This window comes from Desmodus rotundus, chromosome 11, assembly GCF_022682495.2.
Source record: "Desmodus rotundus isolate HL8 chromosome 11, HLdesRot8A.1, whole genome shotgun sequence".
In the NCBI taxonomy this organism is placed as follows: domain Eukaryota; kingdom Metazoa; phylum Chordata; class Mammalia; order Chiroptera; family Phyllostomidae; genus Desmodus; species Desmodus rotundus.
The window spans coordinates 16,893,697-16,908,884 of NC_071397.1; the positions used below are offsets into that span (position 1 = coordinate 16,893,697).

The 15,188-nt window shown below is 40.7% G+C and overlaps 1 protein-coding gene across 2 annotated transcripts in view; it reads right to left on the reverse strand.

Moving 5' to 3' along the window:
- The window catches only part of PKHD1 (PKHD1 ciliary IPT domain containing fibrocystin/polyductin), a 447,336-nt gene that overhangs the window by 354,705 nt on the left and 77,443 nt on the right, over positions 1-15,188 (reverse strand). For both annotated transcript variants that reach the window (XM_024558059.3, XM_045193323.2), the window contains 2 exons: positions 9,817-10,036; positions 3,287-3,437 (listed from right to left, as the gene is read on the reverse strand). In XM_024558059.3, coding sequence (XP_024413827.2) covers positions 3,287-3,437; positions 9,817-10,036 — 371 coding nt within the window. The remainder of the gene's footprint in view (positions 1-3,286; positions 3,438-9,816; positions 10,037-15,188) is intronic.

The following is a 15,188-nucleotide window of genomic DNA, read 5'->3' on the forward strand; positions in this document are numbered from 1 at the left end:
TGGCATGTTCCGGGGTCAGCAAAGAAGCAGTGGGCCTGGAACGGAGTAGATGAAGGAGGTAGAGTGAGAAGTAAAGCTGGAGAGGAGCTGGAGGAAGGGAGTTGGAACAAAGAGGATTTGGAAGCCCCTGGAAAGTTTTTGAGAAGAGTGGAATTATCTGACATGTCTTGAAACGGTTGTTGGGCTTCCTTAGAATCAACTGAAGGGAGGCAAAGGTGGGAGCAGGGGTTTCCCGAAGCATCCCGACCCAGGCACCAGATCCACGTGACTCACGCACACCTGTGATCATGCAGTGACTCCTCAAGGATGACTTATCACTTGATGAGTTAAAGGACCAAACACTTAACCTGCCATCACAATCCAATCCAGCCTACCTTCCCAAACCTACAACTCACTAGTCCCCATGTTCATAAACCCCATGTTCTTTGCACTATTCCTATAGGCTCTTGTGTCAGTGTCTTGTGCAAACTAGTTTCTCCACCAAGAGTCCCTTTCTTCTGTACCTCCTGAATGCCTGAACCGGGCTCATTCTTCACGGCATGATACAACCGCCTACTTCAGCTGACTTCGGTCCACTGTCCAATTTGAATATAACCTTTCCTACCTCTGACCCCCTGCTCTAAGACATGGGAAGAGTATGGTGAAGGCAGCATTTCCCAAAGTGAGGGCAGCAGAACAGACACCAGCCCCAGGAGAGATTCTGGGAATCAAGGGTTCCGTGGGCAAGCACATCTGGGTAATGCCCCACATCACAACCTCCCCTCAGAAATTCACATCATGCAGCATAAACTGAATGTCCTCAAAAGTCCTTTGGTAAAAAAAATTTGATAACTTTGTCTAACCCAGCTTTTGACAGATGTATTTGACTTTGGAACCCTTTTAATCACAGAATACTTACTACCATTCTATGAGACTACTGTTCCAAGGTTCTCACATAATACTTGGAGCTGGAGACCTGAGTTCTAGTTTGGATTAAGCACCTCTCAGACCCAGGCCCAGCTTAGGCAATCGTGTATCCTAACACAGCTGAATGTCTGCAGGCCCAAGCAGGAAAAGCAGACGTCCAAAAACCTATAGGGTAACAAGACATCCCAAAATGGAGTCTCCTAGACACTGGCACTAGCCTACTAGGTTTTGACAAACATGGCTCTCTAGTTCCTGCAGATTAAATGGCTTACTTCCCCCACAACGCTTAGGGCCACGTGGGTTGTGATGACAAATTACCAGCTGTGACCTCTCCAATGAGGGGACTTATCAACGTCTCATCCAACTGTGATGAACTTACTCTATGTGTCCCTCTTTGAAGCTTACCTACTTGCATACATGGCCTCTCTTCCCTTCTATCCCCTAAGGGTGGGGTCTCCTTCCGGGTTATTTTTTGTCTCCTTCAGAGCATGGCAGAGGACCTCAAACATGGTTGGAACTCAATAAATACACACTGCACAAATATTTAAAGATGAATGAGTCATTTAAGCCTCAAAAATTCAAAATTAGTCTCAGAGATCATGAAAAATTAGATAAAATCTAAGAAGTGAAGTGATCTGGTCAAAACAGCAAGCATTACAAGAGAAATAGTTCTGTATCACTTACTAGAACTCTTACTAGCAAACCAGCACTGCCAATAATGGCAAACATTAGACATTTAAGCTGTTAGGTGCAATTCTCAGTGGCTCACATGTTAGAACCCTCTTAAGGTGGGTACTATTCTTACCCCACTTTACAGGTGAGAAAACTAAAGCACAGAGAGGTAAAGTAACTCACCTGAGGTCCCTCAGACAGCGAGTGATATATTCACACCCCAACAGTCTCATTCCAAAGCCCACAATCAACCACTGTGCAACCCTCCTCCTCCTCCCTTTCACCAGCATTTGCTCACTCGAGCATCCCAACCACTGCAGGTTACGAGCCACGTGGAAACTGAGACCCCACACAGCTTAAAGACTGCTCAGTGTCCCACAGCTCATCTTTAGCCCACGGCTCTCTTTCCACAATGTAGCACTGGCTCAGTGGTCCCCCTCACTACGATGGAGCCTTCCCTGAGAGCCAACTGCCAAGAAAGGGGCACAGGGGTGAAGTGGAGGCTGCTGTTAGGGGACTATCATGCTGGAGATGAAGAATTAAAATTGGCACTGAATTGAAAGGAAGAGGTGTATTCGGGGGAGGGGTGGGCACAAGGAAGTACTGGCAGTGCCGTGCAACCACCTCACAGGAAGGTAAAGGGGTGTGAGAAGCCTGGGGAGGCGGTAAAATGGACAGAGAGACTCCAAAGGGAAGGGAAGGCAGACAGGAAATAGTTCAGCAAAGTCAGAAAAATCGTCTTATTTGTAATTGCATACATTTTCAGCACCTGTCCAAAAGAAAATTACGCCTTATGAACTCAAGAAGTATAGTGTGGAATTGGGAAGGTTTAAGGAGCTTTCACAAGAGAATTTGGTATAATGTGTAGCACATAATAGGCACTCAATAAATGTTTGTTCCAAATAAAAGAGACAAAAAGAGAAAAATATGAGAATTGCTTTCATAAAGAGAAAGGTACCTAAGGGAGTAGGGGCTCAAGAAATATTATTTTTTATGTGTGCTCCATGAGAAGCCGGGAGAGCTGTGAAAGATGATCTGAGGCATTTTCAAAGAGCCCTTAGCCTCTGATTCCATCCATGAGAGCCCCTGGGGAGGCTGTGGACGCTCTCACTGGGGGCTTTTGAGAACGTGTCTTAGAGAGCCACTTGTGGGGGGGTGGTCTGGATTATTTCGAAATGGACGAATTTAGGTAGAGAGGACAGACCAAAGGACCCGGCAGGTTTTTCAGTTTTAATTTTCATGTAATGTCCTCAGAAGCTGAAGTTTCCAGTCCACTCTCCACGGAACAGAGATGAACCGGATAGACCAGCAGACATCGCCATCCGACCAACTGAGGAGGGCTGAGTAATTTGGAAACCTTCCAGAAGCGCTTGGTTAAATTGTAGCCCATTTACTTCATGAAGAAATAAACCACAGAAAGCCCCTTTTAAACATGCACGCAGAAAGCAGGACAAAATGCTGAGATTATCTGTTCAGGATTTGCTTTAAAAGAGCCCAGGCAGCACTCATTTATTTTTGAGAAAATATATGATTAACTATAGTTAACTACAAATTCAGATGTTGTGCATTAGACCAGCTCCTCAAAGTTTGAAAGCATTTAATATTATATATCGCTGCCATTTGGACTAAATTGTTTTTTTAATGTACACAATATTACAAATTTAATTTGAGCTGTTTGAATCAGTCTGTAAAAAAGATTTGATTATACCTGAGTGTTCTGGCCCCGGCTTTTCCGTATCTCAGTAATCTTGGCGGTAATTGGCTGATTAGGCGTCTCACACTCCATCTTTGCCTCAGTTTCCATGGTAATGTTACAGGAGCTATTATAGATGAGAACTTCATCTCTTTCCACTTTAGGGCTGAAACGAGAGGGGAGGTTAAATGGGGTGTCATCAATCTTAATGAAATGCAATTATTTTTACTCTTATTAATCATTGCAAGCCATTAGCTTGTGGCAACTACAGGCCACCATTTGTCAAATTTTGCAAATTTCTGTAATTTTGTTTCCATTCTTTTATTGTTTATTTGTTTTCCCTTTATCTGCACACCCTGCAATGAAAATGCACATGGCAAATATCTTTCACTGAGGCCTTTCTCTTTCCCAAGCCTATCAGGAACATTAGCAAAAGCTTCTCCAAGCCCAACTTAACGAACAATGTGCAAACAATACTTCCCGTTCCAAAAATGGAAGCAAATGTTAGGAGGTTTTTTTTCTTTTTCTTTTCCCCTTTCCTCTTCCTGTTTTTACTCACACTTACTGTTGGGGGAGTGAATTGCCTGAATCCCCCCAGGGCAGATGGAGAAATTGGAAAACCCACACAACTGGCTAACTGGTCCCTAATTCCAACTGTGAAAAAATGAGCTCATTTAAGCTTTCAATTCCCTCTCCCCAGCTGATGGCAATGAGGCTCTGTTGCTAGCAGTGGAACATTAACTTAGTAAATTAATTAAACTTACTTAACAGCCCAGACTAAGGAGATTCGATATATGTGCCAGTTATACTACCAGCCACTCGCTTTAAAAGTCCTCTTGCTTTAAGGAGAGAAGCCAGACTGCATTTAAAATGAAAAACAGCATTACGGGAAGTCTAAAAATATGCAGTGTAGGGGAGAGGAGAGCATGGATATCAGAGGGTAATGTCCCCAACAGGTGTGATATTTATTCAACAATAATCCTGGCTTTAGGCATTGTTGCAACGAACTCAAAGATTATTAATGCAGGATATTTTAAACTTTTCAACAATTTCATATGTATGATCTCATTTCAGCCTGTAAAGCAGGTAAACGTGTAAAAAAATATAACCCAAGATGATCAGGGGGTTTGCATAAAGTCAAACAAAATTATGGCAGGTCTGAGATTAGAACCCAGGTGTCCTGTCTCCTACAGCAGTATTCTCAGGCTTTGAGACGCAGGCCGAACATCAGCCAGGTAACAGAGCTGGTAGGAAGGTCTTCATAGGAAGACCAGGAAGAGTGGTAGAAAGGTCATAAGGTTACTGCTTGAGAAACGGAATCATGTTGAACTAGAGCATCATTTTTCAAATCAATGTCACAGTGGTTGCTCCTGCAATTTGCTAAAAACAATGAGCAGGATAACTCCCATGTGTACGTAATCTTCTCTCCTTTCTGCTAAAATATTCCTGGATCCAAACCCACCCATGACGTGACTTCCATGCCCATTCTGCTCTAGACCTGCTGCAGGTTGTCGGTGTATGAACACCATGGGGCCGGGACTGAACACACCTGGTTTGGGATGACTGTTGGGGCTGGGGCCCTCCCTTAATCTGCACCCTCCGTCTCATAGCACCTAACTCTGTGTTGGTTTGGTAGCCCCGCACCCAAACTGACATGGTGGTAAACCCAAAGTCTCAGAGCTGCGGTTGCTTGAGGATTTCACCATGCTGTATTTGTTCACCTGATTTCTGGGAAGCATCAGCACACAGAAGCTAAGCTTGGTGGCAGACCAGCTAGATTTGAATTTCCAAGCAAATATTTACCATCCATATGGCACTGCGAAGAGACGACCCTCTAAGCTTTGGTTTCCATGTTTATAAAAAGGAGTTACTAATCATCAAGTGCCTATTTTACAAAAGTGTTGAGGGAGTGGGGCAAAATGATGCCTATAGAATGATTTACACAGAATCTGGCATACATTAAATGTCAGATGAGGCAGTTCTTACTATGGTGTTTGGCGGTACTGGTGTTGGTGGAATTATTGCTAAAATGTAAATGAGTGAATTTACATTCATTATTGTTCCATGTCACGTCACCTATCTGGACCCATTGCCCAAATACACTGCGACTCTGGAGCCCGTAATGCAGCTAAATCCATGTCGCCGAGCCGTCATCCAAGGGGCAGACAAAGCCACAGGGAAAACTACAGCACTTGCTCCTGCAGTGTCGGTTGTACTCAAAGATTCAGAAAGAAAAAGCAAAGTAATTTAACTTTTAAATGAAAATGTAATGTAATATTTAGATGAATATGGAAATAGGGTGGAATAGAATCAGAATTCACACAGACTGTTCAAATAAAACACCTAACATCGAACCAACTGCTGCTGTATCAGGCCACCTTGCGCTCCAGGCTAGAACCTTTCTTTTGCAGCGGGGGGTAGGGAGGCTATCTGACACAGTTTGAGAAGGCAGTGAAGTTGGTTTACCACCCATCACATTCCTTGTGGATTGATTCTCAGATAGCTACTTCCATTTAGGAAGGTTCACAAACCATCTGATGAATGATGCATTCCAGAAATTTGTCAGGAATGACAACAGCTTAGTTGGTGTTATTCCTAATTCTAAATTTCCAGAATTCCTTTTTTCCCCTTTTTAGGCAAGTACAAGAATATATGCCCATCAGCTCTCTCTGTTGTGTGCCCTCCTCTCATGTTCATTACCAATCACATGAGCAAGGTTTTTGTACTTAGTATATGAATGACTTGGGACACCAACATGAACTCAAGGAAAGGAATGACCAACTTCCTTTATAGACTTTCTTGATCTTGGGCTTCCACCCTTCCAGTGAGCTTTCTTCTGCCCATTCTAGGCTCTTTGTCAGCAATGCTTACAGTAAAAAGGGGTGTGTCACTTCTTCCTTCCATTTGCCTGTAGCAATGCTCTGTCTTCCCTAAATAATGTTCTTCTTGCTCCGAAGGAGTTAAAACCTTTATCTGTTAGCTTAGACTTTTTTACAAGCTTTAGCTCATATTTTTTTGTGTTTGTTCCTGATTATCTCACTAGATATTTCTTTCATTAAAAAGCCATCATCAAAATTAGCAGAAACTCCAGGATATCAAAAATAGTCTATCATCTACAAAATTTCTGAGTTTCTTAATAGCTACTATTCAGTGTTTTCTTCCATGATGATCCTGGGAACTAAGTACTGTACTTGACAAGATTTAAATACAAATATAAACACACGGATATAGAGAGATACGTGGACATAGACGATACAGACATGCATGTGCAGACATGTGTGCGCACACATGTTTGATTTAAATATAAATATAAACATACGGATGTAGAGAGATATGTGGACATAGACGATACAGACATACATGCACAGGCATGTATGCTCACATGCATGCTCACATATGTTTGATTTAAATACAAATATAAACACACAGATATAGAGAGATACGTGGACATAGACTATACAGACATGCATGCACACACATGTTTGATTTAAATACAAACATAAACACACGGATGTAGAGAGATACGTGGACATAGACTATACAGACATGTATGTACAGGCATGCATGCTCACATGCATGCACACACGTGTTTGATTTAAATACAAATATAAGCATACGGATATAGAGAGATACGTGGGCATAGACGATACAGACATGCATGCACACGCATGTCTATTGTGAGGGAACATGGCAGAAGCTTTTGGTCCAAGTGATAGCAAACAGAGTTCTAGAACCTGTGTCCTGACCACTCTTCTATTGTTATTTCAGTTGGTCTGATCAGATCCAAAAGGAAGCCAGTTATCTTGGTGCACACACTCTCCAGGACAGGCAGTGAAAACCACTTGCTTCATTCTATCTTCCTCACTTGGGCTGAAACTGCTTCCTATGGTTCCGAAATCTCATTGAACCATGCGGACCTGCCAAGGCTCTCTTCTCTGATGCTGGCAGCATGGCGTGGTGCTAAGTACACTGAGAGTCAGGAGCCTTGGGTTCTGGTCCTGACACTGCCAAGGCTTTTCTCTGTGACTTGGGAGGATATTTAATCTGTTCTTAGAAGAGAAACTAAACTCCCTACATGACCCCCTGAGCTCATGCAAAGTCACTTTCTTTCCTCCTCACTCTACTGCCCTCTGGCCTCTGACAGTTTGTAAAACTTGATGGGTCCTTTGCATTTGCTACCTTCCTGCCTGACTCTCCATAAGGATACCTCCTTCTCCTTAGCTCAACATTAAAGACACTTCTTCAGAGAAGCTTCCTCTGAGCACATTGTATAAAGTTATTGTCTTTGTCACAACATGGGTCCATTTGTTTATTGCCTGGCTTTCTCCTCTACCCCTAAGGGCAGTTGTCTTACTCTCCATGGAGTCACCAGCTCCTGACACAGTGCCTAGAACATAGTAGGAGCTTGATGACTGGGTGGATGGACAGATGGGTGGGTGGATGGATGAACCGGGCACACTTTCACCATAGATACGCATATCTCCCTTTGCCAATTGACATCAAATCCATAGCGATAGTGACTGGCAGTAGAATAAAGTATTTGATAGAAATGGGTCCCCTGCTAAGATCCTGAAAAGTAGTTATCTGGGTTCACAGGCATAATATGAAAAGAAACCAAGGTATGCCACTTGGAACATGATAATGCCCTTTGTATAATTTATTTTACAGTATGTTTTCTGGTTATTGAATTAGTACATGTTCACTGAAAAAATACATAAAAATCAACAACTAAAATAAATATGACCAGTACTACAGCCACCTGGGAGTGAGTACTGTCGTTGTCATAGAATACATCCTTCTAGTCTTTTTTCTAACCACCTGTCGTATGTGTGTGAAAACGTGTGCATTATATACACCATTAAGAATAAATAATACACTATTTTGTGATGTGCACCTTTCACTTTTCAATATATTATAAGCATGTCACTCTTTGGTTAAATATTCTACAACATGATTTTTAAAGGTTTCTTACATATTATCATTTAGATGCATTTTCATTATTAAACACTTATTTCAAATGTTCTGTTATGATACTTAAAACTTCAAAGGACATGGTTTTTCATAAATATCACATATTTCTAACTGCTTTCATAAAATAACCCTAGAAGTGAAATTGCCGGGTCTCCAAATATGAAGAATTTCAAGGTTATTAGGGCATCCTGTCCAAGTGACCTCTGCAGAGTGCTCTAACCTTCCTTCTCACTGGCAGCGAAGAGCAGTGCTGGTTCCCCTCGCCCTCGACACTGAGTATGCACTGTGTTTAAGCCATAGGGCGCTTATTTTCATTCTTACTCAAGAAAGCACACCCACATTTGCTGGCTGCAGTATCTGGAACATTGGGTAGCACATTCAAACAATATTAATAGAAAGGGCGTCACTTTTAATGGGGTCCAAGGCTCAGTTGCCCCAGCCACATCCTAGAGTGAAGAGTAAGGACATAGAGTAACTCAGAGGGAATAGCTCTGGGCATCTAGATAAAGCCCACAAACTCTGTGGAGCCAGGAACGGTGACATGCACATCTTGTGTCCAGCAGCACTGACTTCTGAACTGCAGTCTCACCTGAGGATAACCTCCAGGACCCATTTCCTCTGTGACCTAAAGAGAGTTCTTCAGGCCCTTCAAAACAGCAACCAGCCAGCTCCCTGACTAAGCACAATCCTCTGGCGGTAATTCATACTGAAGCACAGACCGTCTCAGGGCGTTGCAAAGTCAGACTGCCATGAAAAGAACCGATTATCTCTTTCATTCTGGGTAATTGATCTGGTTTAATTTTATTTTTTAAATGGGAAAATAGGTCTTCATTCAATAATCAGATGCAAGCACTCCATCTAGATAAGAAGTAAAGAAGGAAGCAGGACCATGCTCAGCCATGAAAAACCCCACTGCATGGGAAAAGAACTGCTTGTGGAAATGAAGACCATCCAGACTCACCAACATAGTCAGTCATACTGGATTGAATGAAAAATTTAATTTTAATAAAAAAGGCAATTTTTATTAAATTTCTTTAGGAAAGGGGATTTACCCAGAAAGTTATAGTATTTATTTGTTTTTTAAGTTCAAAAAATCCTTATGACTTCGAAATGCTAGATCTACAGTAATTCTGAAGCCTGTGCATTCCCCCTTCTTCTGAATAAATAGTGTACAATCTGCTGGATTTCTCTATGACTTTTTTGCATATTTGTGAATCCGTTTGGAAAGAAAAGAAAAAGGAAAGGGGAAAAGAGCCTTCTGTTTTTCATAATGTCTAATCTTTTTCCCCATTGGCATTCACCAGATGTTGCTTTGGATCGGAAGATAAATATTAAAATCTAAGCAAGAACAAAGCAGGCTGTTTACTGGGCAGATTTTTCAGATGTTCTCCTGAACACTTGAAGAGACAGGAGATGCTTTGATATGCAGGCTGGCTGGAGTCCACAATGGAACAGTTCCTGCAGCAGGAGTGGGACCCTGGGGCCCCGTCCACCCAGCCTACAGGTCCTGAGCCTCCGTCAGTCTGTTGGCCACGACTCATGGGGAAGATCAGGGAGGGAGAGCACAGGGTTACCTGATGAAGAGGCCTGAGAGTGATGGCAAGACTGAGTCTGTCCAGTGACCAGGTACAGAGAGGCACTGGGAACTTTCTTCACAAATGTAGAGGTAAGGCCATGATCTGGGCAGTCTCTCTGTCCCCACAGCGACAGTCAAATCACACTGCACATATGTGCGGCCAGATCCTTCACAGCTCTCCTCCTTGTGCTTCAGGTCACAGAGGGAGGCCAGGGACACTGCAGGAAAGAGTCACCATCAGCTTGGGCAATAACCATGGAAAGAACCAAAGGCCTCATGTTGTTATGTAAATGAAGGTCCTATGTTGCGCTTTGACTAACAGGAAAATAATCAGTTTACTTCTATAAAAAATGTACTGCACGTATACAACACATACAGAAGAACATAAGTAACATTGTTGTAACATATAAACCATCAAAATGAGAAAAATCCAGGAGAACCTACCAGCCAACATAAAGTCTAAAAACGGTCATGATGCTCTCAAATCTATGTGCCCCTCGCCAAGTCCACCCGTCCCCCCTGTTCTCAGAAACCACCACCTGCATTTTTAAAAGTTTTCTCATGTGGCTTTTTATTCCTAAACAAGAGAGCATTAAGTTTTACTTGTTTTTTAATTCTATAAAATAGAATATATGACATAATATTCCTTGACCTGATTTTTTCACTTAATATTGTATTTCCAGGCTTCATCCATTTCCTCACATGTAACTGTTGTTCATACATGTTCCCTTCTATTCAATACCATACTGTGTGAACATACAACAATATATTTTTCTTTTCTCTTACCAGTAGACTTTTGGATATTTCCTAGTCTTTGCTACTACAAACATGTATAAAATTTTCTCTAGGGTGTTTGCCTTAAAATTGCTTGTTTACAAGGGTAGGTACGAGTTTGATTTTACAAGATAGAGCCCTATTGTCTTCAAAGCAGTTGGGTCACGTACATTTCGACCAGCTACGTTTTTGAGTTCCCATCACTCCACAGAATTGTTAACTCTTGGGATTATCAGACTCTTAGTTTTGGCCAGTCCAGTGAGTATACAATGGCACCTCATTACGGCTTCATTTTCATCATTACTTTTTAGATCAAACAACTTTTTATGTGTTTAGTAATAACTCATGTCTCCTCTTTCATGAAATTCCTATTTCTGTCATTTGCCCTTTTTATCTATTGGAATGTTTATCTCTTTTTTTTTCACTTTTTTTTTAAATTGATGTTTGAATAGTTGTCTCCATTTTCCCACCACCACTTCTCTTTTTTTGATTCGTGTTCTTTGATTCTGGGTACTAATCCTCTGGGGGTTATACAGCTACTGATATATTCTCCAGGTTTGTGGCTACACTTTTCATTCTCTTTATGGAATCTCTTGATTAAAAGAAGTCCTTGATTTTCATAGAATTGTGACTATCCTTTGTATGACTAATATTTTGTAAAGAAGAAAAGCAATTATTTGAAGCCCCTTGACACTATGCCCCTTCTTTCCAGGTCAGGAGACCCAATGTTAAGAGCATCACCAAGGCAGACAGGCAATACCCTTTAACAGGGAGATGAAGAAATCTCTACAGGAGATGGTTTTGGAGCAGCTCTGTCTGAAAACCTTGATAAAATAAAGAAGAAATAAAAATTTTCTCTAGCCTTCTACCTCTGCAGCTGGCCTGTCCATGAAGGTCCCTGCCAAATGTTATCGAGAACTGTGTGGGCTTGAACCTAAGCCCTGCCTGCACCACACGGCCGCCTGCCACAGGGGTAAATGAGGTAAGTACACAGGAGAGGTTTGCACTTACTCAATCACGTACAAGTGTTATTATCGTTGCTGTTACATTCCAAAGCACCTGCCACGTGGCAGGTTCTTTGTGACTGTTCTGAATGAATCATAGCAATTAAAATGGTTGACAAGTAAGACTCACTCCTATGGGTAGACGAAACATGAGAACTTTTTAGTCAGTAAGCCCCAAGGCAAACAAAAACAGGCTCAACACCAATAAAATAATGAACTCATTATGGGTGATTAGGTGGATGCAAATTGACAAGGTGGATTATGAAAAGTACGCAGGGCTGGGATCAGAATCCATGGAACTTTACTCAAGGTTCTGCCTCTAAATAGCTGTGTGAGCTTAATCACTTTAGCTTTTCATGCCTCATGGAAAAGTTAAAGTTTCCATTAAAAAGTCATGTAGTATAAGTCAACGTATAAATGCCAGAAATCCAAAGATCAAAAGATCTTGCTGATTTCATAAATACAAAGTATTAGTTGCACCTGAGAAGATGTTTTAACAACCCATCACGTGAAAAAAATTAAATTCTTCTTTCGTTAGAAGCACAGTTTGGGGGAAAGATAAAGATAGGTGATACCAAAGGCAGCAAAAAATAAAACAAAACAAAAAAAACTTTTGGGAGCTGCACCTTTAATGCCTCTTCCCCACTGATGAAAAGAAAACAGATTTGTACTGTGGTATCGGAATAAGCAAAACAGTAATTAGGAAAGTCTGGGTTCTAAGCCATCATCTGTATCCCTGAATGTGAAACATCACTTTCTTCATTATGCAAAGTCAAACTAAGAAAAAAAAACTCAAAGCAAGGGTCAGAATTCAAAGTGACCTTAGCAAATTAGAAAAGTTAGGAGAAATAAACAAAAGACTAAATGGAAATAGTAAGGCAGTAAACCACAGAAGAAAAAAAGAAATTATACAAATATGAGATGAGGAAATTCCAGCTGTGCACAGTTACGTTAGAAAGAAAAGAAACTCCTTGGAATAATGGTAGGGAACAGAGAGATTATAAATCAGCGAAACAACTGTAATTTTAAGAACAAATATGGGACCAGATTATATGTAGGGATCTTATGATGCTACCCACTATGGTCAGAACTTGCTTACACAGAGGAGCTATGTAGCTTTGGGTGTCACATTAGGAAAGAAAGTTAGAATTCAGAGAGGGCTCAGAAGGGAAATACCAAAATATTTACTTGTTGGAATTTTTCAGTCCCATAAGTTCCATGAATTTGTGTTTCTAATAAATTCCCAGGTATTGCCCCTGTCACTGCTGTAGTGAAAATAATAACAGTAATGTCACCTTCTCAGTAATTCTGAATGATAACTTATTTCTCAAGCATAGCATCATTGAGAACGATGGCATTAGACGGACTGAGATTATTCAGCTCGCTGAAGGGCTGCCAGCTGGTTAAGTTTGAAAAAGTAGAGTGCGGGAAACAGTAGGCAAATGAATGGATTTCTCTGAGAATGGCAACTGGGAGACACTTATGAGGGTTGCTGCTTGGGAAATTGTCCTCTAAAAAAATCCCTTAAAATATGACATATTTATATAACAAATATACATTGATTAATTACATGAAATGCCACCTGAAAGTTGAGAAATAATTAATAGCTTCTAATAATTTATGATACACACTCCCTTTGACGACTTGATGTCCATTATATACCTATTTTGTAGAAAAATAATGTGCAATCATACACTCAAAATGTTTTATTCAGTTTCAGGGGGTTCATAGAAGCCCCAAATGCCATCCTGGATCATAAGTATAAAACCTTAGGGAGTTGGCTTTTACCGGTTGCTCTCCATCTTTGGACACTGTAATTAAGAGTCTTTCAAAATAGACTTTTTTTTTTAATTAAAGAGGAAAATAAGTCAACTTGTCCATTTTCCTAAATGAGCAGCTTTTGCACAATCAATGAGTGTTTGGTGACACCTAGTGGCAATAATAAAAGTTACAGCTTCCAACGCATTTTCCTCTTAAAAATCACAGAATTTTTAGTCCTTTTCTAAAACTTAATCAAATCTTTTAAAATTATTTCTATTATTCCTTTCCTAAAGTTATTAAATATCCCGTGTCACAATTTACTTGACCCTGTAGCCTCAGTGATTTTTATTTTGTACTTGTAGTTAAAATCAAGTCCCTTGAAATAATACCAACGGGCTTTAAACAGTTAATTAAACAGTACATATATATGAAAGCCTTTTAAAAAACTGTAGTAGTATTCGTTAAATATTAAAATCTAGAAATGCAGAGTCTTGGTCTTCTGTTTCTACAATTTTCTAATTTCTTCACGTATTCCTTTACCAAACACCGATTTTGCGCGTATACTGGGCCAGCGCTGTTCCATGCACGACAGGTAGAGTGAAAATGAAACAGGTAATGTCTTAAACTTAAATATTTTACTGTATCTTAAGTTTCCTATTGTGGGATTTTTTAATTAACTGTCTTGATTTTCCTATTGTAGAATTTTAAGTGGAATAGATTTCTTCCACAATGTTCTGCCTATATACATAATAGAAAACTCAATTTCTAGCATTTTAAACAAGAATTGTTTCTCCTCTTTTTCTCTCTCCCTCCTCCTCCTCCTTCTTGTCCAACACAATACAATGCAACCTGCTGTTACTCTAATATTATCCATCACGGAATTTTTGTCTGAGCTCAGATGAAGCGATGCCTAGCAAATCCTTCACCCACGTTCAAGCTGCAGACCCACAGGAATATAACTGAAAGCACTATACTGGGAGCATGTGTGCAAAGGGTTTTTAAGTGCGCAGGTACAGTATCTGTCATTATGCAAACAAGTTAATCACCTGGCTAAGCTGTTCCTGCAGTGATGATGGTGAATTTATCCCTTTGATTTTTTTCCCCCTGAAGCTTATCCTGTATTGTAAAGCCCCACCGTGGGACTATCAAAGCTTTGCACCTTCCTTTCTACGAAGCTTAAAGCAGTGAGAGATCATGGTGTTTTACCAACCAAGGGCTCAAGTAATTACCTGAACATTGCAGAGTAAGAGGGATGCTGTTCACGTTGGCTCTTTGCCTATAATAAGAATCCAAGAACTGAGCCATTAGGCAAATATGCAAGAGATAGTCAATTTGATGATCTAATCCCTTCAGCAGGAGCTCAAGTCAGCAGACGTTCTCAGCAGCCCCACTCCAGACAAAGACCAAGAGACTGTTTGCTCCACGATGCCGATTTCATTGAAACCAATATTCAGAACTCAAAATTCCTTTCTCCATCACCATATGACTGCAATCACCAACACAGGTGATAAATTTTTGTTGCCATTAATATGACAAAAGTCTTTATGTACCATTTTAATATAAGGTCATTGATTGTAAATACCTACCATTTTAGATGGGGAGAAGAGAAATTTCTTTCCCCAGGAACAGATTAAAAAAATAGGGGTTAGCACAGCGTTAATCACAAAAATGGAGTCAAAGAATATCACTTTATATATACTTTTTTAAAACATACAGCATTTTGCCCAGGCTGGTGAGGCTCATTGGATTGAGTGCTGGCCTGCACTCAAAAGGGTCATGGGTTTGATTCCCAGTCTAGGGCACATGCCTGGGTTGCAGGCCAGGTCCCCAG